We start from the raw sequence: 24,674 nt of genomic DNA, 5'->3' as shown, positions 1-24,674 counted from the left end.
ACCTGGTACCCTTTGGTTCACAGACCTACACTCAATCCACTGAGCTGCACCGGCCAGAGTGGGTCTTGTTTTCTAATTAATCCTATAGATAGGTCCTGTTTTTTAACCTATTCAGCAACCCTAAGTCTTTTTATTGGGGCATTTAATCCATTTACATTTAAAATAATTATTAGTAAGTATTGCCATTTGTTCATTGTTTTTTGGCTGTTTTTATAGTTCTCCTTTGTTCCTTTCTTCTCTTGATCTCTCGTGTTTGCTTTTTTTCTTTATTATTTTGTTTGGGTTCCTTTCTGTTTGTTCTTTGTTTGCTTATAGGTTTTTGGTTTGTGGATACCATGAGCTTCACATGTATATCTATAGCAATCTATTTTAAGCTAATAGGCGTTTAAGTCCCAATACATTCTATTGGACAATTTTTACTCCCCCTTCCATGCTTTATGTTATTGATGTCATGTTTTACAACTTTTTGTATCTCCTGACTACTCATTGTAGTTTGAGTTTAATACTTTTTTCTTTTGACCTTCATAGTAGCTTTTTATGTGTCTGATTTGGCTTTACCTGTGAGATATGTTTCCCTTTCTCATATTTTCTTATTTCTGGTAATGGTCTTCCCTTTTCTGCTTTACAAAGACCCTTTAATATTTCTTGTAAAGCTGATTTAATGGCGATGAACTCCTTTAGTTTTTGTTTGTCTGGTAACTCTCATCTCTCTTTAAATTCTGAGTGAAAACCTTGCTGGGTAAATTATTCTAGGTTGTAGGTTTCTTTCTTCAGCACTTTAAAGATACTCTGCTACTCTGCTCTGGTCTATAAAGTTACTGCTAAGAAATCTGCTCATAGCCTAATGGGATTTCATTGTTTTTTCCTCTTGCTTCCTTCAAGACTATCTCTTTAACTTTTGCCATTTTAATTCTAATATGTCTTAGTGCGAGTCTCTTTGAGTTCATCTTGTTTGGAACTCTCTGTGCTTCCCGGACCAGGATATCTGCTTCTTTTCCCAGGTTAAGAAAGTTTTCAGCCATTATTTCTTTAAATAAAGTTTCTGTTCCTTTCTCTTTTCTACTTATGGGATGGGATCCCTATAAATCAAATATTTGAGTATAACTGTTTTTATTTTATTTTCCTGTCTATTTTCTTTTCATGATATAATTATATATTGCAATTTACATTTATAATGTATCTTCATATTTATTATATTTAGTGTTTTCACCATTTAATGTATATTTCACTGTTTTATGGTCATCTTTATTTTCTATTAATGCTTCCTATTGTGGAAGCATTTTTCATGGGACAAGCTGGTGAAAACCTAAGTTGATTTTTGTATCCACACAGATGATCTTAGAACAGCAATTCCTAACCTTAGGGTACCTTGTCCAAGGAAGAGTTCCTGGAGCCCCTCTGAGATCATTTTAATATCTAAAACAGCTATAGGAATGAATCTATGTATGTGAAGTTATAAAGGCTAATTAAGTTTCTTCACTTTTGTCTGGAAGTACATATTGGAAAATCTGGTTACCAAAGCCCTGACAGCCAATATATTCCTTGGATTAATGAGAAGAGGAAAAATAAATATATCGCTTAATAAATATATTTAGGCAGACCAACTCTGTCAACATATGGAATCTGCATAGAGAAAAGGATAAGTAAAATTCTTGGAAATAAAAGGCCTTACATTACTTAACTGAACCCAAGGTTTTGATTTTTAAATTTATTTAAAACATACCTCCCTAATTTATTTAAAACTTAAATATTGTAAGAAATTAATTTTTTGGATGTGATAATAGTATTGTGGTTATATATTTTTTAAAAGGAATTATCTTTTAGAGATATATATTGAAATATTTACCAAGAAGTATGATATCTGAGATTCATTTTAAAATAAACATGGGGGGTGGAGGAGAGGTTTAAATAAAACAAAGAAGAGTCATATGCAGATTTATTTTATTATTCTATTTACTCTTGTATATATTTGAAAATAACATTAAATAATTTTGTAATGTATGAAATAAAAAGTTTAAAAATAGTTTCTATATTTGTGATTCTTCATAATTTTGAAAGTATTCAAGAGGTATCAAGTGTATTATTTTATTTTCCTTAAAGTGCTGGATTTTATTGATTTTGACACCATTATTCAATCTTATCTTTCTCTGAGATGGCAATTACCACCATATATGAATATTTCCAAGTATACAACAAGCCTATATTTCCAAGCCTAAGGAGAAAAAAGGTTCATTTTATAAACAATTATTTCATGAAATGTTGGCTTTCTTTTCCAATTATAAGAATATTAGGATTATTTAACAGTTTTAGAGTTGGTTGAGAAAAATGTGTACTTTAATCACACCTCCTCAGTTTGAATAAGTTTGTTCTGCCTAATGTGTATTTTTGCCTGCTATAGATTCAACATTTCAAAAGGTAAAACTTGTTCAAACTACTAACATGTTATTTAATATAAAAGCACATTAACTTACAACATTGTCAGCCCAGTCTGCTAGTACTGTTGAGATATAGTTCACAGCATTAAGAATCGCACAGTATCGAAAGCCAAGGGAAGCTCTAGTCTCTTCTTTCATCACCTGAGTCAGTCGTATCCTGAAATCATCTACCAGGTCCTTCTGTAACTCCAAGAACTGCAGCTTTCTAGAAGCTGTGGGAAGATTTTTATACCGGTCTGTGGAAAAAGTTAACCAGACATATGAAGGTTTTGGTATTCTGTATGACAGAGTTACAGGTTTTCCCATTGACATGCTTTGGTGCCTTTGTCAAAAATCACCTGACCATTCAAGTATGGATCTACTTCTATACTTTCTAAAGTTGTGGGTTTCACAAGTATATGTACTTGTCAAAACTCATTGAACTATATACATAAGATCTGTGCATTTCACTGTATATATATTGTAAATCATGCCTCAACTTTTTAAAAGGCATATAATTATTTACAAAAATTCACTCCATTTCTTTAAAAAATGACATTTTTTTAGAGGAAGGATGAACTAGGACAGGTTAAAAGAGATATTTACTTAAGAATTTAAAGGTGAAATGGTAAGGTGTCAAAATGTTCTTTAAAATACTCCAGGAAAAAAAAAGAGTTGGGGAGAAAAATATATAATAGAAAAGTGATAATTTTTTTTTAATTTATTGACTTGAGAGAGAGAGAGAGGAAGAAAGAGAAACATTAATTTGTTGATCCACCTATCCATGCATTCATTGGTTGATTTTTATATGTGCCCTGACAGGGGATCGAACCTATAACCTTGGGGTATTGGGATAATGCTCTAACCAAATGAGCTACCTGGCGAGGAAAAGTGATAATTGTTTTAAATCTTAGTAAAGATACTTGAGGGTTCATTATATTATGCTACTTTTGTATATGTTCAAAAATTTCCCTAATAAAAAGTTATTTAAAAGATGTAAACTTTTCTAATGTTTTTGTGTTTGTGGTTTTCATATTTTTCTTAAGGATATGAAATTATTTACTAACTAGGTTGGAATGAACTTCTTCAGTTATATATACTGGCCCAAGAAATGGACAAGACAGAAGAGGAGGGTGGTAATGAGGGTTTGGTGGCACCTGGAGAACCAGAGGGCCTGTCTGCAATAGGGCAATGTGGATGGCCACACACTAACCAGGGCTGGAGGCTGCTATGCTCCCTTTGGCCAGAATACACTTGCACTATAAGAAGAGTTCCTTCCAATTACTACTACAATGCTTGAAGTTACTTTATTTTACTCTTCTACAATCTTTGATATATCAAAGTGAAGGAAATATTTAAAATTTTGGTCAATCACCATTTACTGAAGATACAAACTAAATGGCAGGGGGATTCAGGTAATAAAATCAAATTATTTGTTTTTATGTAACAATTCAGGAATTTCCCCTTCATATATACCAATGTTTAAGATCTTAAATTATTAAAAATCTGAAACCTAGGATATTATGGTACAGTTCTGCTAAAATAGAAACTGAATTTAAATATCTTATAATAACTACCAAGTAATAATAATTTCGTTGAACTACCTGAAAAAGCACCATGGAAAGAACCAGTACTTTCAAAACAAAGTTTTATCTTATGAGACTTATACTTACCAGTTATAACTAAGAGGAGTGTCATAAAAGTCTCTGCACAGTCTGGCACTTTCATCTCATCCACATCAGTGATATCCTTATACTGGGATGTCCAGGCAGCTTCTGATGAAAGCATTGAGTCCATTTTTTGAAGAGCAACTGATATGCAAAAAAAGAATTATGTCAAGTAGTTACAGTCATTTCTAATTTTTCAATTCAGTTTTTTAGGAATGATGACTTTTCTATTAAAAATAAACAAATCCACAACCTCTTACTAGTTGCACTATGTTTAACATATTCTATTTCAAAGTTAAGGTATTTCTTACCAACTACACCCAAAATTTTCAAAATAGTTATGCTGACTAGACAAGCTGCATCCAAAATGATTTTACCAAGAAAAGAAATTATATAAAAATCTATAAAGTGGTAACTATATACTCTACTGGCTTGAATATTACACTCTAGAAACAGATAGAGTGCAATTACAGAAAAACTGACATTTGATAAGAAGAAAAGAAAATGGCTCTGAAGGCCATTTGGTAAACCCTGACCAAGAAATGCTTATATGGAGAAAAAAAAAATCCCTATGTACAAAAAGAGACATCTCTCTTCGCCCAATGGCCACATGAGTACTTACATTTTCTCTCCACAGTCAACCACCTCTGAAAACAGGTTTCCTCTGACAGAATATGCATACAATTAGCAAACGTGCCAGGATAGCCATGAACACTGTGCAGTTCCCTTTCAAACAGCAGCACCTCATCCACCAAGTGACAAAAGAGATTGTCGTCATAGAGCAAACAAGGAATATCAGCAGCTAACTTCTCCAGGACTAGCATCACAAGGCCCCGAGAAAGTTCAAGCTAAAAGAAATACATAAGCAAGCATAAGATAATATAAATGGGAAGTTACTCAGGGACACGCAAACTGTAATGATTAGGATTGAGTCTCTTACCCTTGCATTTACTGAAGAGCCTACTTTATCTAATATTGGCTGAATCTTCTCATCCAGAAATTGCGTGTGGTTCCCAATCCACATAAGCACCTGAGCCAAGTACCATTCAGGCTAAGGAAAGAAGTAAAACAGTTTGACTTACTTAGTCGTGCCAATTAGAAAGTTTCAACTAAATGGCTCTATAGTATTCCATTGCATATATACAACACTTACAAAAATTAGTTGAAAATTCCTGTATGTAAGAACACAATTTCTACTCTGAATTTTAAACTTATGTAAAACTTAATAATCAAATGTTTCCTAATATACTCCCAACAAATTCCACTAATGTGGCTTACATCAATAAACTCATAAACTTACAATGCCATATATATTTAAAACCTAGCATTTAGAAGTACACAAAATGATGCGTATCACAAAGAACTGATGACTTTTAAATTGTTTCTTTTTGGGGAATAACATTCCAAAATAATTTTTAAACATTATTTTCTTTTTTTCCCCAAAATATAAATCAAGAAAAAAACTGGCTGTTCTACATTACAAAAATTATATGTGCCTTAAAACAGGTATAATTATAGAAAAGAAAATGTAAAGTATGCAGCATTTTAAATTGTCCCTAGAGATGATTCTACAATATAAATCTTCCAAGTTTTGCTAGACAGTAATTCAAAAACAGTTACTGAATGGTAAATTCCTGTTGTGTGCTAGATGTAAGGAACACAAAAATAAGTAAGAGGCAATCTCTAATCTCAGAAGCTGCATAATTTAGGCTTGATATCAGAGTACTAGGACTATAAGAACCACACTTTAAAAAGCAGGCAATGCACAATTTTCTTACCTCAAATTATTACTACCTCTCCTACAGCTTTACATTTATTGTTTTGTGTCACTACTTACTATTGGTTCTACTTTTCTTTCCACCAACACACCATCCAAAAGAGGAGGAAAACTGTAAAGTATTGGGTTGGCCAAAAGTCTGTTTAGTTTTTCCATAAAATAAAGGATACATTTTCCATTTTCACCAATAACTTTATTGATTTGGATATTTTGAGTATGTTGGCTATCTACCACGTGGTGTAACATGATTGTTCTCAATTAATGCCTCAATTTGATCTCTTTTATCAATTGCAACTGGTCTACCTGACTGTGGTGCATTATACAGCAAGAAATCTCCAGCATGAAATTTCACAAATCACTTTGGACATGTTCACGCAGTCACAGCACCTTCTCCACTGCACAAATCTTTTTATGCATTTCAACCTTTCTTGAAATAATAAAGCATAATATGCCCAAGATGTGTATTTTCTTTCATTTTCAATATTAAAATGGCTACATAAAAATTTGCCAATTTTGATAAGTTTTGCTTAATGCAAGCTGATATGACAGCTGTCACAATCATTATTTTAAATTATATCACAAAATTATTTTAAATGAAGTTAACAACAACTAAGCACTACTAGAGCCATTGTACAGAAAAATGAACAAACTTTTTGGCCAACCCAATACACAGGAACAAGCTGAACTTGAGAACCAAAAATCCATTGCCACTCTACTCCTTCCTATGCAAACATAATCGTCTACCCCTTGATGCGTTAACACTTCTATAACACCTTTAACTACATTTACATATGACACATACAAAGCCTGGTGTAATCTGGCATTTAATAACATTTAATTCAAAGCACTTACTGAACCCCTCTGGGCTTGAAATGCATTAGTTGTAGCAAAATGCAAGTATAAATAAGGTTGTATCAGCCCCCCCGCAACAAGTTTATAATTCTCAACAATTTCAATCAAACTGCATTGAAAACAAATGCATGATTGTTTCTCATGTTAAATGAAAGAAAAACCTCATCAATATGCCCAATACACATGGATGCAATCCCTCCTTAAAATGCTGGTGATTGCCATCCTTTATTCCCATACTGTGGTGCATGGCTACAAATCATTTCAGTGTCAGCACCTCTTTTTGAAAGCTAATGCTCTACTATCTTCTGACTTTCTGATTTATTTATAAACCTGAAGGATCAATTTATATGTGGATCCAGTTGTAAAAAGTGCCATAGCAAATGCTACAGCACACCCAAGGGGAAAGTTGAGAAACTGGTCACATGATGTGATAATGAGTGACCTGATTCCTACAATGTAGCAATACAAGTTCCAAAATATATGTATACAGGACAGTGACAAAACAGGAATTTGCCTCTTTAGAGAAAAAACAGAAATGTGAATAGAATCAGATTTTAACTTAAACCAGGAAAAGTATAGAAACTCTTAACAAATGCTATTAATAATGACCAAGGACAAAAGTTGGCAAAGCACACCTTGCTTATAACATTAGTCTGTCGGTTCCCTCGGAAGTGATACCTGAACCTCTTCTGAAGGGGAGTGAGCATAATCTGGATGGGCAGGATGACAGACGAAGATGCAGGAAGAGAGTATTTTTCTGGAAGTTGTTTTGGCTCTGTAAATAATTCATCTCTGACATAGTCAAGTCAAGGGAAAAGAAAAGCACATACATACATGTATGTATGTATTTACATGACACGTTTTTCCAATAAAGATACTAAATAAAAAATAGATAATATGTAATCTACACATACATTATATGGTTTAAATAGAAAAATGAATGAAAAATGTTATTAGAATTAATCTTTCCTAAAGTAAAAAGATAGTAAGAAAACATTCAAGTAATCATTTTATTAAATTAACACTAAGTTAATAGGTTTCCTCCCAATTGCCCATTTTTTGTCCCAAGAGACTATGTGAGTGAAACTTGGGTCAGTCACATATTTCAGGCTGACCCACACCCTCCCACCCACATGCAACTCACTGTGAACAGAAACAAGCCACAACTCCATGACCACATACAGATCAAGTCTAAACCCAGTACTCCCATTTGACTTGTTGTCCACTTTCAGAAAGTTTACTCTCTAGCCACAAATCTACTTAAGAGAAATAAATTTTAGTAAGTTTTAACTCCAACAAAGATACGAGGTTTGTAGTTTCAGAAGCTGACAAAATAGTGTCTCCAGGTTACCATGTATCTCAGGAGCACTGGCTGGTCGACTTAAGCCAACAGTTTGAGACTGAGAAGATGTGATGAATGGCCAATGAAGCTGTGCTAAAACTTCCTCAAAATCACTGTAACAGAAAAGTAACACACATATTTCAGTAAAATATAATGATTACTAAATAACCATGTGAAAGCAATTATCATAAAACATGAGTCAATTCCTTACCTTGTAAGCTTGTCTTTGAGAATTTTGTGCCAGAATTTAACAGTGGCTCTCATGAAACTAAGAAGATGAGTACAAGACGATTCCTGAAGCTTGATGTCAAGTTCAGCCATAGATACCAGAGTAGAAGCTGCCTCAGGGACATTATTGGTCATTAGGTATTGCTGAATGTTATCACTGCAAAATAAGGCAAAGCAAACTTTAAAGACAGTTCAGAATAACTCCAAATGCAGAAGAATTGCTTCTCCCTCCTCTGTTATATAATATTGTATCCAAGGAAGAAATAAGCACCACGCCAAAGGCACCAGGCCTTTTTACCTGATACCCACATCTCTGGGAGCAAGAAGTCCTCAAACTCAGCACCTTTCCAAGAATAGCAGCCCATGTTCAGGACCCCTCTCTGCACCTTTTCCTTCCCACTCTTCCCAACAGCATAGATTTGTCCCGGGTCACTTTCCCTCAGGCACCACTCATTTCTGATAAATCTGTCTTTTACAGAAGTCTTTAGTATCTTAATCTAAATAATATGGGTAGCATCTGGTAGGATCAAATATGGTAGTCTTCATGCTTTTTAAAAAAATTGTTTTTAGAGAGAGGGGAAGGGAGGCAGAGAAACATCAATCATTTGTTTCTGGTACACTACTCCCTGATGGGACTGACACTGAATGGGAGTGGGACGACACCCAACAGGCTGAGTCAAACTGATAGGGAGGTAGTCTTCAGTTCTTACCTACTTTACCCAGCTGAACTTGATTATAAGAAACTTAAGGAGGTGGCACCTCAGACTCCAGGCCTTTCAAATCACTATTAGAAAAGTTCCAGATAAAATTTAAGATAAGCTCGACAGCAAGGGTTGCAAAGTTAAATTAAAAAAAGCTAAGTGGAGCCCTGGCTAGCATATGTAGCTCAGTGGATTGAGCGTGGGCTGTGAACCAAAGCACTGCAGATTCGATTCCCAGTCAGGGCACATGCCTGGGTTGCAGGCCATGGCCCCCAGCAACCGCACATTGATGTTTCTCTCTCTCTCTCTTCCTCCCTCCCTTTTTTTCTCTAAAAATAAATAAATAACATCTTTAAAAATAAAAAAAAAAATTAAAAAGCTAAGTGGGTGGGGAATAAAGCATCATCCTAAGGCTCTAGCCAATTGTTGCCACACTGGAGTGTGGATCTAATGTGGCTGAATCTTAAAATTTTTCTAGAGAAGAAAGAAATCAAGATTTTCATATAAAATCAAACCAATTATTCAAATTATTCAAAACAAGCCAAATTCAACATATCTTTAGGACAAATTCAGTCCATGAGCTACCATTTAGGCTCTATAAAGCAAAACATTTTATTTTAAAATAAAATATTTCTTTTGATAAAAATAACATATCCCATACCTTACGCCATCTAAGAATAAGGAACAAAATGTAACCTTTTCAGTAATGAATCTCAGTTCAGGGGTCACGCCCTGCAGGAAATCTAAAGTTCTTCACCCGTAGGCAGCCCATACACATTGTACCTGGGCCCTAGGCCACCGCACTGGAAGATGACTAATGTGCTAGGACTCTTGCTTCTGGTTTGGTGTGCTGCTTCAGTTATGTTCTTAGGTTAGGCACAGAGTCCTCCTTACAATTAGAAATGTGTAGCCTACCCTGCCATCTCCACTATGCACTAGTATTTTTCCCTCTCCTTTCTCCACAAGCTACTTTTGTTTTCTACTGTCACTGTTTCAGACACACAAGGATACCAAGCTCATGTTTATATTATTCTGTCAGCCCTTTTGGCCATCCCCTACAATGATGCTCTTACTTTTCTTTCTTCTCACTTACTAATAATTTTTATTAAGATTTCCAGCAGATTTTGCCCTGGCTGGTGTGGCTCAGTGGACTGAGCACCAGTCTGTGAACTGAAAGGTCGCTGGTTCAATTCCTAGTCAGGGCACATGCCTGGGTTGTGTCCTGGTCCCCAGTTGAGGGCATGTGAGAAGCAACCAATTGATGTACCTCTCACACATTGATGTTTCTCTGCCTTTCTGTCTTCCTCCCTTGCCCTCTCTAAAAAATAAATAAAATCTTAAAAAAAAAAAAAGGTTTCCAACAAGTTTTGCCTTTTATAGTTATTCTCAGCATTGCAAACATTCTGTCCCCCCCCCCCCCCAATTGGGTATCAGTAAATTCACCGTTTCTGCATTAAGGCACTGGTAGTTCCTCTTGGGGGCTTGTTCTGATGTTTAGCATGCACAAGTGACTGCTTCTGTACAAGGTTTTTCCCATTTCAAAGACATATAAATCCAAACTAAGTGTTGCATTATGTTAAAGGAAGACTGCCATGTTTAAGAAATGTACAAATGTTACAAGAGAATTTTAAATGTACATATAACCACAGACTACAGGAGCATCTCCTTCTAGGATACAATGAAATGCATCCCCACACAACACTGAAGCATGACTGACAGAGCACAGGAAAAGCCAGGGCCATAGGGCTTATTCATAGCGATATGGGTGAACTATAGTATTCAAGAAATGGGGTTAACAAAAAGATGCTAGTTCTAGAAAGAATAAAACTAATTAAAAAAAGAAAAAAGAAAGTCCCACAGAATAAAAAATGGGTCATTAAAGGGAAATTAGGAGATAAGGAAAGTCTCAGGAACCGAAAAGAAAGCTATAAATAGATATGTATCACAAAAGACCTACAGGAAAGAACATGTATTATAAAGAGAAATAACTGTGCTCTACTTGATTATGAATTTGATTCCTACTTCTAATATAACTCCCTGGGTATATATTCTTTTAAACAATTTCAATACCAGAAAAAGGCTACCCATAATCATGGTCCTCTTTTTATTAATCAAATTATTTGTCTACTACACAGCTCAGGCTTTTATTTAATAAGGCTATTACTACAATAACTTAAAAAGGTTTTCATATTACCCCATTGGTATTTTGTTGCAGAGGGGCAAGGAAAAAGAAGTAAACTGAAGCAAGGTTTAAAATTCCTTCATTGCAGACTTCTGGCCAAGATGAAGGCATAGGTAGACACGCTTTGCCTCCTCACACAACCATGAGAAGGATAACAACCAATCTAAAAACGAAAAACAACCAAAACTGCCACAAAATTGAACTGTATGGAAGTCCAACAACCAAGGATTTAAAGAAGAAACATTCACCCAGATGGGTAGGAGGGGCAAAGATGGGGAGTTGGTATGGCATGGCGAGGCAGCTGCTGCAGTCAGAGGAACAGGCAGTCCCAAATTCATACGTAGCAGATAAAAACCAGGAGGGACACCTGGGGAGCTGTGATCCCAGCCCTAGGCCAGACCATGCAGCCCCAGGTTTCCAGTGCCAGGAAAAAACAAAGCCTTATAACCTCTTGCTATAAAAACCTGTGGGGGTTGGGACAACAGAAGAAACTGCCAGTCTCTCAGGAGAGTCCATTTAAAGAGCCTACAGGGTCCTAGAAGGTACACAAACTCACCCACTTGGGGAAGCAGCACCAGAGCAACAGCTAGAAGGGCGCCAGTCATTTACAAGGAGCGGGGGAAGTGACTGGAAATGGGGCAAGATCCAAGGAAGTGGCATTGGTCCCTCTCTGACCCCTCCCCCCCATACAGTTCCACAATTGGGTGAAGCCCATTGCCCCACCCTAGGAAATACCTAAGGTTCTACCCCTTACAACACAAGACGTGCGCCAACATGGAGAATCAAAGCAACTCTACCTAATACACAGAAACACAGGGAGGCTGCCAAATTGAGGGTACAAAAAAATATAGCCAAAACAAAGAACAGATCTACAGAAAAAGAACTAAGTGACATGGAGATAGCCAACCTGTCAAATGCAGAGTTCAAAACACTGGTGATCAGGATGCTCAGAGAAATGATTGAGTATGGCCACAAAATAAAGAAGTGAAGACTACGCAAAGTGAAATGAAGCAAAACACACAGGGAACCAACAGGGAAGGGGAGTAATCCAGAATTCAAATCAATGATTTGGAACAAATAGGAAGAAAAAAAAATTCACCAGGAACAGAAACAAGAATTCAAAAAAATGAAGAGAAGCTTAGGAACCTCTAGAACAACTTTAAACGTTCCAACATCCAAATTATAGGGGTGCCAGAAGGAGAAGAAGAGCAAGAAATTGAAAACTTAATTAAAAAATAATGAAAGAACACTTCCCTAATTTGGTGAAGGAATAGACATACAAGTACAGGAAGCACAGAGTGTCCCAAATAAATTGGACCCAAAAAGTGCCACACCAAGACAAATCATAATTAAAATGACAAAGCTTAAAGATAGAGAATCTTTAAAGCAGCAAGAGAAAAAGAGACAGTTACCTACAAAGTAGTTCCTATAAGACTGTCAGCTGATTTCTTCAAAGAAATATTGCAGGCAAGAAAGGGCTGGAAAGAAGTATTCCAAGTCATGAAAGGCAAGGACCTACATCCACGATTACTCTATCCAGCAAAGTTATTACTTAGAATGGAAGGGCAGATAAAGAGCTTCCCAGACAAGCTCAAGCTAAAGGAGTTCATCATCACCAAGCCCCTATTATATGAGACGTTAAAAGGACTTATCTAAGAAAAAGATGATCAAACTATGAACAGTAAAATGACAACAAACAGCTATCAACAACTGAATCTAAAAAAAAAACAAAAACAAACTGAGCAAACAACTAGAACAGAACTAGAATCATAGAGATGAAGATCACAAGGAAGGTTGTCAGCGGGGAGGGGGAAGAGGGAGAATGGTGGAGAATGTAGAGGGAATAAGAAGCATAATTGGTAGGTACAAAACAGACAGGGGGATGTTAAGAACAGCATGGGAAGTGTAGAAGCCAAAGAACTTATATGTACAACCCATGGACATGAACTAATAGGGCATAATTATAACAGGGTACAGCCAGGGCACCCCCCACAAAGAGGTATTTGTAATGGGGTCCAGAACTCAGGTTGTCCAGGAAATATTAAAAATTTAGGATGTCCTCACCTCCACAAGTCTGGGGACATTGGACACATGGAGCAGGGCCATTGAGAGTTTCGCAAAGCAACAGTTTTGCAAATAACCTCTAGAATGGTCATTTAACACATCTATAACTTTTAACTGGTTTCATGGATATGTTAAACAGCCTTAAGCCTTGCTTTAAGCCAGGCAGATGGGAGTGACTTCAACCCAGGATATAACTGGGAGGCAACTCCCCCTGGTTCCAGAACCTGTGTGAGAACCTGGAGATGGTTGGGCTCCACACCACAGGGCCACACCTGCCCAGACTTACTGTGGCAGCCCAGAAAAGCTGGAAAATATGGGAATGCTGGTAGGTATAGGTGAAAGGACTCTAGCTGTTGGGCCATGAGAAGGTGCCACGTGGGTTTGGATTAAGAATTGGAGATCACAGCGGCGACACAGCTGATGGTGCAGTGAACCACGGGAGGCCTGCAAGCCGAGTATGGATTACTGGGAAGGACTGGGAACTACCAGAGCCACAAACTTCTATTTCTTTTCCTGAGTTATGGCACCCTGGACTGGGCAAAGGGGGGAAGGAAGAACTGTGTGTGTTTGTGGGTGTTTTAAGAGACTTTAGGAGTTTAACGAAGACATTAAGTCATTACTCTAAGTTTGTGTAACTTTTAAATAAACAGTTCCTTTCCTTTTCACCAATCTCTAGCATTGAGAGCTATAATTCCCTGGTGGTGGGCAAGGCGAACCTAGTACAGGGGGACCCTGGGAGGAGGGGAAGATCCAGTTGGTAACAGTATATCATCCCTTGCAACAAGTCCATTCTGTAACATAATCAATAAAACATACTTAATAAAAAAATAAAATAAAATAAAATTCCTTCACTGCAAATAATTTATCCCAACAAGGAGATGCTCCAAAAAGCTTAATTCAATCTGGAATCACTAATAACACTATAATCTTAGGCATATCACGTTTTCTGTAAAGGTAAAACATGTATGCAAAACAAAGATTTTCATACTGTACTGACATGTAAAATTCTTTAAAATCCCAGAAAGCATATGCAGGACAAAGTGACACTGGGTTACTCTTTGGAAGAAATAACAACCTATTTCAACTATGACAGATTTAAAATGGGACATCAAGACTCTCGGGATGACTTTTCCCCTTCAAGTCTTTCAGACATCAATGGTTGTTAACAGCTTTGAAGGAAGAGTAGTTAAAAGAAAGCAAGGATCAAAAAGTACACTTTAGAAAGGTTGGGAGACTATATAATGAAACCAAATAATCTGCCAGTCTAGGCAGAAATGTTAATTTAGCTTGTTTGAAAAGCAATACTGACACAATCAACCACTAGTGATATGTAATCAATTAAAACAGTACTTTTCCTCCTACCTACAGCAGAACTCTATTATTCATCTAAGAGTACTTATTCCTATTAATAGATGATTCCCACTGAAAAAAATTCAAAATACAGTGAAAGCAATCCATCTCATTAACTAACCTCCAAAAAGTAAAAAGGAATATTACCATGCTGAGGGGATGTTTTATCCATCTGAAATTATAAAAATCATTTTTATCATGTGTTCACAATACAACTACAGAACTTAAAATTTTTACTTAGATTACTTTCTTTTAAATGCAAATTTAGCTCCCTGAAAAGTTTATGTTCATTCACAATAAAAGAATAATTATCATAATGCTATTTTCATAACTGGTAAAATTACATTATTATAATCTTTAATTAACTCAATTATTTAATGGCATACATGCACTCTTTATAACAGAACCTCAAAGGAAAATAATAATTATGAGAACAAAGAGGACAATGTTACCTTAGTTCTTCAATTTGTGAAATCCATGTAAGGTAAGCAAGATGCCGTTCAATCTCGTGAATTTGGTTAATCATGGCCCCAAGATCCTCCATCCAGGGCTGTGCGGTCTGCAAATGACTATTAATGGAACTGAAGAGATGAGTCTCTTTCTCCAGAAACTGATTAAGAAATTGCTTTGACTCTTCTGCATTTTTTAAAGCATTCTGAATTCTTTTAGGGATTTCCGATGAAATTGTAAGTACCTGATCATGCCAAAAACAAAAACAGTGGCAATCAGGTAAAATTTTCATAACCTTTTTTATTAGTTTGTTACCTTCAAAAGAATTGAAAATTGTCAATTAAAAGTATCAAAAGATAGATTTGATTTCTGCACCCTATACCTACAAAACCTATGTAGGAAGAGGTGTTACCACACTGGCCCCCTGTAAGCATCTATGGATCTGTCTTCATGAAGCTCAGTACTTTCAGAGAGTCCAATCATATGGCAGAACATATACAAATATTAGGCATCACTACAATATAAAAAAATATTATAGAAGAATTTCAATTTAATCAACACTGATTAGACACTTACACTGTAGCAAGCATTGTGCTAGGGATAGACATAAATAAGACACAGCATCTGCCCTTAAGCTCAGTTATTATGGAAGAAAGATACCAGCAAATATTACAACAGTAGATTGATGAAATAAAAGGGACCCTGCCCTAACTGGTGTGGCTCAGTAGACTGAGCACAAGCCTGCAAACAATGGGTCACCAGTTCGATTCCCAGTCAGGGCACGTGCCTGGGTTGTGGGCCAGGTCCCCAGTTGGGGGCATGCAAGAGGCAACTGATTGATATCTCTCTCTCACATCAATGTTTCTTTCTCTTTCTCCCTTTGTTCCCCTCTGTATAAATAAATAAAATCCTTTAAAAAAAAGAAGAAAAAAGATCAAAACCATGAACAAAAAAAGGCAACACATTTACAACCATCAATAACTGAATCTAAAAGAAAAAAAAAACAAGTGAAACAAATAACCAGAACAGGAACAGAATCATAGGTATGGAGGGCTATCAGCTGGTAGGGGGAAGGAGGAAGGGAAAACGGGGAAGGGAGAAAAAGGGGGAAATGACACAGGGATCAAGAAGCATAATTGGTATGAACAAAATAGATGGGGAGGTTAAGAATAGTATAGGAAATGCAGAAGCCAAAGAACTTACATGCAGGACCCATGTACATGCACTAAGTGGGGCAGGGGGGAATTGCTTGAGGGAAGGAGGATACTGGGTGGAGGGGGACAAAGGGGAGAAAATTGGGACAATTGTAATAGAGTAATCAATAAAATATATATTAAAAAATTAAAAAAATTATATTCAATATAGGTAGCTCCCTATATTGATGGAGAAATAAGGCCCATATTATATTAATCACAAAAAGTTAAGCTATGCAGGCATGGCTCAGTGGATTGAGTGCCGGCCTGAGAACCAAAGGGTCACTGGTTCTATTCCCAATTAGGGCACTGCCTGGGTTGCAGGTGGTCCCCAGAAGGGGGCCCACAAGAGGTAAGCACACATTGATGTTTCTCTCCCTCTTTCCCCCTCCCTTCCCCTGTCTTAAAATAAATAAATAAAATCTTTTTTAAAAAGTTAAGCTATGCATATACAAAAAAATAGGTTAATTATATAACTATATTTTATAATATTTGATTTATTTACATATAACAACATTACTGTAAGGAATAAAAAAGAAACTGTGGCACTATGAAGAATACATAGAGGGCACACTACCATCAAATGCAAGAGAGAATGAAGCCCTAAAATGAGGTGGTGGAAGATGTTAAGGAAGCAAAACTCGGATGTCTTGGTTTTGGGGAAGAGTAAAGACGATGGAGAGCAATCTTGGAAGGCTCCTGGGTTTCAGGCCTGAGTGACAGATGCTATTTTCCAAGACGGAGAAGCATTTTAAGAGATGGATCAGTACAGTTTTGGACATGCTGAATTTAAGGTTCAATTGATGACTTCAGCAAAAGCTTCCATGGTCATCAGGGTTTCAAGCCTGATTCCAGTGGGTCACAGAGCAAATGGAATATTAGGAAGTGGAGCCCTGGCTGGTGTGGTTCAGTGGGTTGAGTGCTGATCTGAGAACTGAAAGGTCACTGGTTCAATTTCTAGTCAGGGCACATGCCTGGGTTGCACACCAAGTCACTAGTTGGGGGCGTGCAAGAGGCAACTGATCGATGTATCTCTAGTACATCGATGTTTCCCTCCTTCTCTTTCTCTCCCCAACTTCCCTTCTATCTAAAATAAATTAAAAATCTTTAAAAAATTTAAAAATCAATAAACATATCCTCAGTGAGGATTTAAAAACAAGAAAAGTAGGAAGTGGAGACAGATGTAAAGTAAATTGACTGAAGACGCCAAAAGTAAAAGGAAGGGACTAACGCCTACTAAAAAAAGGGGAGGGTGTTTTGTTGTCTAAGTTTTAAGGGAAAGATCTGGGTATTTCCACATGCTGAGGGGACAGGACTATTTGAAAAGCAAAGGATAAAATTATGAAAGACTGAAGCAAGTTCACAGAGCTGGCAGGCAGGATCGGGGCACAAGGACTACCCTTCCTTGATCCTCTGCTGAATTAAGAAGTAGTAATGATGACAAGTCAGTTTGTGGAATCTGAGGTACTGTGCAATTGATTTATGCTAGAAGGCCACAGTTTTTTGTTTGGGAAAAGGACAGAGCAGCTAGGTTGGGTAGGTCTTGGGGAGAATTTGGAAGAACAGTGGACAGGAATAGCAGAGGAGTCACCTTTCTCATGAAAGGACAATCAGTGGAACAGAAGACCACACATAAGGGCTGCATGACTCCACTCAGCTGTACAATTTCCTCCAGGAGAGCCCACAACAACTTGCTTACAGGAGTACAAAAGAGGACAGGGCTGGGCTAAACATAAAGCTTAACAATACATGTGATGAAAGCACAGGAAGATGGAAAAACCTGAGGTGCTAGAGCAAGGAAAACATAAAATGAATGACAACCTGGAGCTAACACACCAATATACTCTTGCAGAGTGTACTTAACCCAATTTAGTAGTTACACAATACAAATCTCATCTTCAGCAAACACTGTTTCAAGTATAGAGACCCATTTATTTTTTTAAGATTTCAATCATGGGGATTTTAAAAAAATTATTTTAAGTAATATGTTCACTGTAAAGAAATCTTAAAAATACAGAAAGATATAAAGAAAATAAATGTTAAAACCACATAGAAATAACCATTGTTAATGTTATACTTAATTTCAAGTTCTTCCCCTATTAGTGCATACGTGCAATGAATTTACCATGTTTTTGGACTATGAGTATACTACTATGTATATACTACTATGAGTATACTACTGATATTATTCCAGTGAGTTTTAATACTTGCCTGTTCTTCTAACTGCATTTTACTTTCCGTCATCTGTTCTATGAGTTTATCAAGTTTCTTTAATGATTTAAGGTCATTTCCAACTTCCTTTTCTATAAATGCAGACACATAGGAAGGAAGATCACCATTATCTGTACCTTTACCGATTTGTTCATTTCCAACAAGAGCTACAATATTTATGTCACCTAAAATGAAAGAAAAACAATTATTCAATACCAGCAACCATCTAGAGTTAACAGAAATCCAAAAGATACACAAGGCAATATATCCACCTTCAGAAGTTAATAATTTAAAGAAAAAAACTATATATGACCAATGGAGTGTATGTATGGTTTGTCCAGAAAATGTCCAGCCACTATTAATAAAACGAGTACCGTTTATGCAACATCTATGTAACCTGGCAGTCAAGAAAAGTGGACAAGAACGCACATGCATGAACAAAGACAACTTCACTGTTCTGGTCAGTGGGGGCAGTAGACGCTGCTGGGTGAGCATGTTACTGTGTGGCCATAGATTTCAAAATGACTAAGCAAGTAGAGCAACAAATATGCATCAAATTTTGTGTTAAGCTTGAACATTCCTCCGCGGAAACTATTTAGATAATTCAGAAGGCCAGAGCTATGGGCAACTGGTGATTGGCAGCTCTATCACAACAACATACCCACTCATGCATCATGTCTCGTGCAGAGTGTTTTAGGAAAACATCGAATCACCCAGGTGTCTCAGCACCCCCTACAACCCAGATTTAGCACCCTACAACTTTTGGCTTTTCCCAAAACCAAAATCACCTTTGAAAGGGAAGAGATTTCAGACCATCAATGAGATTCAGGAAAATACGACAGGGAAGCTGACAGTGACTGGAAGAACTGTGTGAGGTCCTAAGGTGCCTACTTTGAAGGGGACTGAGGCATCATTGTCCTATGTACAATGTTTCTTGTAGCTTGTATTTTCTTCAATAAATGTCTCTATTTTTCATATTACGTGGCTGGATACCTTCTGGCATACATATATACATGTATATATGTACACACACACTATATACACACACTATATATATTATACACTATGCTATACTATATATATATATTATACACTATATACGACATAGTATACACATAGTATAGTACATGTACGTACTGTATAGACACACTATACTATATAATATAGTATATATGTGTACACATACACCCAAATATGTATATACACAAATATGCCCGTGTATGTAGTATAAATATATATACCATATATAGTAAAACATCCATATATGGTATATATTATATACATGTATACTATATATTATATATAGTATGTGTGTGTACATATATCCATACACAAATATGCACATACATAAAAATACCCAAATGAATATACAGTGTGTATACACATATATGCATATGTGTGTGTGAGAATATATATATTCTCTTGGGTGTATTTTAGTGTATATCTACATATATTTTTTGTGTGTATAGCACACACAAAAATGCCCAAAGGAATAGCTATAAAGCAATCTATGGACCAAGTATTACAAAATGCGTAAGAGCTCAGGAAATGCCTCAGAGTGAAGGAGAAATTCCTAAAGTCCTAATAACTACAGGTTTTAATAGATGTTGTCATGATAATGCAGTTACAAACAGATGTTAAACTTTCCAGAAGACTTTATTTCTTAGGAATCTACTTTATTAATGGGGGAAAAAAGGTCTAATCTGATTTTATTGGTGCTGTTTTTATTAAATTAGTAATATATTTTCAAAATCTGTAAGGAACCAGATGGTATGGTCTAAATAATACCAAAGGAGGACCCTGGTTTCAAGATGTTAAAAGAAGAAAAAAAAATAGTATTGAAGGACTTAAAGCATATGAAAAAATTTGAAATGGTGACCAATGAGTAAAAACTCCTTATATAAGAGTAAAAATGTTTTAAAACCTTTAAATGTCATTGTACAAAAGTTGTCCATGTGAGAAACAGAAAAAAGATTGTTTTAAGTAAATCTGTGAGAAAATACAAGGAAAAACTCTAAATGGCTGATGCATCCACTAAATTGCACAGTCTAAAGTGAGATTGTCTTCACGGCAAATAAACTAGTCTTGAACTAATTCACATTGGACTTATTAAATGTGACAAAAACAGATGATTTGGAACCCTGAGGCTATTTCTTGGAGAAGTGTGGAGGCAGAGGCAACACTTACTAGCTTTGGGTAGCTCTGCTCTCATCCCATTTAGTAAGTCTTATTTCCCAGAGTCTACTCCTTATACTAATTTGCCAGTTTCATTTAAACAATATATTTAGAAAATAAATTTCTAGTAAACACGTAATCCATTGCAAAGGAATTAAATTATTTTCCACTGTCCTAAATTTATGAACTAATGGCACTGCTCTGCTTTTCCAGAGTATCTCCAGCTATACCTTTGCTGACTGTCTGTGCCAGGGTGGCTTCCTGACCATGCCCTGAACCCCAAAGAAAACTGAAGGTTCACAGTTGCTTCTTAGCAAAGAAGGTAGGAGTAACATGACTCACAGTTGGCTGCTGTATCTTTCTCCTTCCACTACACCCCAGCCCAGTGTGCCAAGATAAACTATTTCTCTTTGAAGTACCTGCTTCCATGTGTAAGCTAACCCCTTTTGGTTACTATGGTTTGCTTCTTCCTGGAGTTGTTTAGGTTTGGGTCAAACTTGGTATAATGGTACTTCCATTTCACTGTGCAGCTATTAAATTCTCTGATATTAAATATGCTCAATTCTACTCAGCCCACAACTTGAATTATCCCATATACAGGGCCTAATCTCCCTAGATTTGAGTAGTACCTAGAAATTAAAACTGAAAACAAAAACAATATAAAAATTTAGAGTGATCTCCAAATGAAAATAAATGCTATAAAATAAGGCTCCAGAGAAAGTAAGCATGGATTTCATGGAAACCAAACATTAGAATAAACATGAATGTACAGTGCATTTCTCTACTTCAGGTTTGCCTGAAGGATTTGGTCCTCTCTAAACAAGCCATTAATGGTGAATTTATGAACAAATTAAAGGTTTGATTGAACTAGCATATATTTAGAAACAAAGACTATTATAATTTCTTTTGGCGGGGGGGGTGGAGAACCCTGGTCAGGTAACTCAGTTGGTTAGTGTTTCCCAATCCACCAAAGTTGTGGGTTCAATCCCTGGTCAGGGCACATAAAAGAAGCAACCAATGAATGCATAAGTAAGTGGAACAACAAAATTGATTTTCCCTCTCTCTAAAATTAATCAGTAAAAATAATAATAATAATAATAAAAAGGTGTGTGCATGAAAGATAGAATTGGGGGAAATACAGAGCCTCCCTGGGGAGTGGTATTGGTTGGACTTCACTTCTTTCCTTGGAACTGCCCTTGTAGAAATTGGCTCTTTACAAAAAATGAAGTTTCAAGAAAGTAACAACTAAAGGCTAGATTACAATCAGCCCCATTACAAAACATGTCACTTGTTAAAATGAAAATATGAATAAACATGTACCTAAACTGAAAATTTAACTTTCATATACTGCTTAACTATTTATAAAAAGATTAACAAAATATATACCTGTGTGTTTAGTACTGGGTAAGTTTCTCTCCTCAACCCCCCAAAATAAATTTTGTTTTATTCAGTTTGTAAGAACTGAAATCCTGTTCACATGGTATGAGAATCAGTAGCCCACTTGCAGGTAGAAGCAAAACTATTTTAAGTCCATGCTTCAACTTCCCAACTATAAGTTATAACATTTTCCACCTACACTTACAGGTAGTAAATGGGACTAAAATCCATGTGTTCTGACTCTCAACCCAATATTCTTATTTTCTTCTCTTTCACATATCAGCAGAGAAAACCATCTGCTGTTACATACAGGACTCACAATGTCTTCTTTTTTAAATGTATCTTAAATAAAACAGGTGGGTTGTGTGGTATACCTGCAGACACAGACACAGCTGTATGCAGAGGGAATATTTGTGAATGCTAAGGTTGCTGTAGCTTAGGGAGTAAATTCTATCTTCACTTTTTTAAAAGTTATACCCTTTTGATATTACCATTTAAATGAAGCACATTCTTAGTTGAATATCATTCTTTAAAATAGCACACTAGTGTCTTATGGGGTTTTATACCTCTCCTTTTCTGTGTTGTGTTTTTTTTTTTGTAAAGAGTACTGCTAATTGTGAAGAAGTTGCTCACACCACAGGAGGGCCAAGGACAAAGTCTACAGTCTGTGTCTATCATTTTATTAACATGACATCTCAACAGGCATCAACCCCCAGGCATCTGAACGAGCAAAGGTGAAAAAGGGAAGGGTTTAACTGAAAGATATGGGGTACTCTCAAATACTTTAAGGAAAAGGAGCTGAGTTTGGCAGCTCTGATCTGTCAAATGCTATGAACAACTTAGAGCTTTCTTTCTGATGCAGATTATATCAGTAGGCAATGTAAAGGGCAAGCCCAGCTCCTAAAGCTAACATAGTACAATAACATGGACACCCTTCCTTTTACCTCTCATTCCCAGGCTATTTGCCATGATCAAAACAAAAATCCTTCTGATAGAATGGCAGTTTCATGCTTTTCCCTTCCTCCCCCAATAAATTTCACTCAAAAGCCCCTGAAGAATCCTTAATGTCCAAAAGCCTGCCATGTTTAGCAATGGTAAACATTTAGCAGTAAAATGACAAATGTCCCCATCCCTGACATATGCTCCTGTCCTTAACAGGAAATGGAGGTATTAATCTTTCCCCCTCCCTTGTCCTGTCCAAGATCTAGGAACCAAGTTATCCACTGTGTTCTTCTCAGATCAATTTTTAAGTGCAAATTCACTGGTCAAGTACAACTGAACAGTGATCATTTGATTCCTTTGCACCCAATTAAGGCATTGGTCACCTCCCCTAGATCATCAGCCCCTCCAAATTCCTGATGCTTACTAAGTTGGTGTTTCATTAAAATAACAGGCAGACCTCAATTATTATGAATCCAGTATGATGGGCAGAACTCCAGTGAAACCATACAAGTCTGTACACTAGGTTGGGGTCAGGAAGTGTTCTTTCCTATATCATCCCATATTTTATAATTTTAGAAAAACAAAAATATATGTATAATGATAATCAGGATTTAATACTCTGCAATCTTACTGTACAGAAAATATACACACACACTTCATCTAAACGACCTTTCTTGGGGCCTGGCTGGGTGGTTCAGTTGGCTGGAGCATTGTCCCATAATCAAAAGGTTGCGGATTCGATGCCTGGTCAGGGTGCTTTCAAAAGGCAACCAATAGATGTTTCTCTCTCTCTCTCCCTTACTTTGTCCCTTCCTTTCTCTAAAAGCAATGAAAAAATATCCTCGGGTGGGGATAATAAATGAATGAATGAAAGGAACTAAATAAATAAGTAAATAAATAACCCTTCTCGGATGCAAACCCTGGAGGGCTGAGTTTAAAGAGACGGCTTGGTACACAGTGCTAAGGCGTATGGAGTCTGCTTACTTTTCTCCTCCACGTCCTTTCTTTCATCACCACTTTCAGAGCGGCACTAGAAGGAGAACAGGCGTGACAAACACATTAAGACTGAAGTGATAAGTGGAACTCTTACCAGGTTCCCGGAGGATACCCACTGGTCCCAAACCCCTTCCCCTGGGGCCTTCCTGAGCGGCCAGGGCCCTCTGATCCAGGTTCTAAAAAGAGCCACCTCCCTGCGTCCACCACAGTCACCTCCCCAGGACCGCTCGCGTTACCTTGCCCAGCCGCCAGAGCTACCTCCCCAATAGGATGTGTCATCTCTCCGGGATCGCCACAACTACCGCATTGGGACTACCTCCCCTGGTACGTCTATGCCACCTCACCAGGTTGCAAGGGCCATCTCCCCCAGGCCACCGGAACCACGACCTCAAGCCTGCCTCACTGAAACAATGTCCCCAAGTCGAGATCTGTGCCACCTCACTGGGTCACCAGCGGTCTCTCCCCGGGCCACCAGGGCTGCCTCACCGAGGTTGCCGGCCCCTCGCCGATAGGGCCTGCCAGGAGCATCCTGCCTTCTCGCAAGCCCTCGGCTCCAAGCACAGCCAGCGTGGCCCTGGAGCCTGGAGTCAGGTTCCAGACAGCACACCAGCTCCGCCTCAGAGACTGCGGGGCTGAGCGTCACAGCGACTTCCTCCCGTCTCTTTGCTTTCTTCCTTTACTTCCAGAGAGGCCCTTCCCGCGCAGCCGCCGGTCGTGCGCAGTGGCGCCCCCTGCAGGTCAGGCGCCGAGTAG

General features: G+C 37.2%; 1 protein-coding gene across 2 annotated transcripts in view; it reads right to left on the bottom strand.

Moving 5' to 3' along the window:
- Nucleotides 1-24,556, bottom strand: part of RINT1 (RAD50 interactor 1) — a 31,372-nt gene extending 6,816 nt beyond the window's left edge. Inside the window, exons 1-11 of one of the 2 annotated variants that reach the window (XM_045828595.1) lie at nt 24,408-24,556; nt 23,910-23,955; nt 18,432-18,616; nt 15,030-15,271; nt 8,264-8,437; nt 8,016-8,165; nt 7,346-7,502; nt 5,022-5,132; nt 4,704-4,929; nt 4,088-4,225; nt 2,472-2,671 (exon numbers count right to left, since the gene is read on the bottom strand). In XM_045828595.1, coding sequence (XP_045684551.1) covers nt 2,472-2,671; nt 4,088-4,225; nt 4,704-4,929; nt 5,022-5,132; nt 7,346-7,502; nt 8,016-8,165; nt 8,264-8,437; nt 15,030-15,271; nt 18,432-18,616; nt 23,910-23,955; nt 24,408-24,449 — 1,671 coding nt within the window. In that variant the 5' untranslated portion in view covers nt 24,450-24,556. Of the gene's footprint in view, nt 1-2,471; nt 2,672-4,087; nt 4,226-4,703; nt 4,930-5,021; nt 5,133-7,345; nt 7,503-8,015; nt 8,166-8,263; nt 8,438-15,029; nt 15,272-18,431; nt 18,617-23,909; nt 23,956-24,407 lie in introns of those variants that run through there. The other variant, XM_045828596.1, reaches the window with a different exon arrangement.
- Nucleotides 24,557-24,674: the final 118 nt, after the last annotated feature.

Source organism: Phyllostomus hastatus, unplaced genomic scaffold (assembly GCF_019186645.2).
Source record: "Phyllostomus hastatus isolate PE091 unplaced genomic scaffold, TTU_PhHast_1.1 phas_scaffold_78, whole genome shotgun sequence".
Classification (NCBI taxonomy): domain Eukaryota; kingdom Metazoa; phylum Chordata; class Mammalia; order Chiroptera; family Phyllostomidae; genus Phyllostomus; species Phyllostomus hastatus.
Note: the sequence above shows the minus strand (reverse complement) of the source record. Positions and strands in the feature narration are given on the sequence as shown.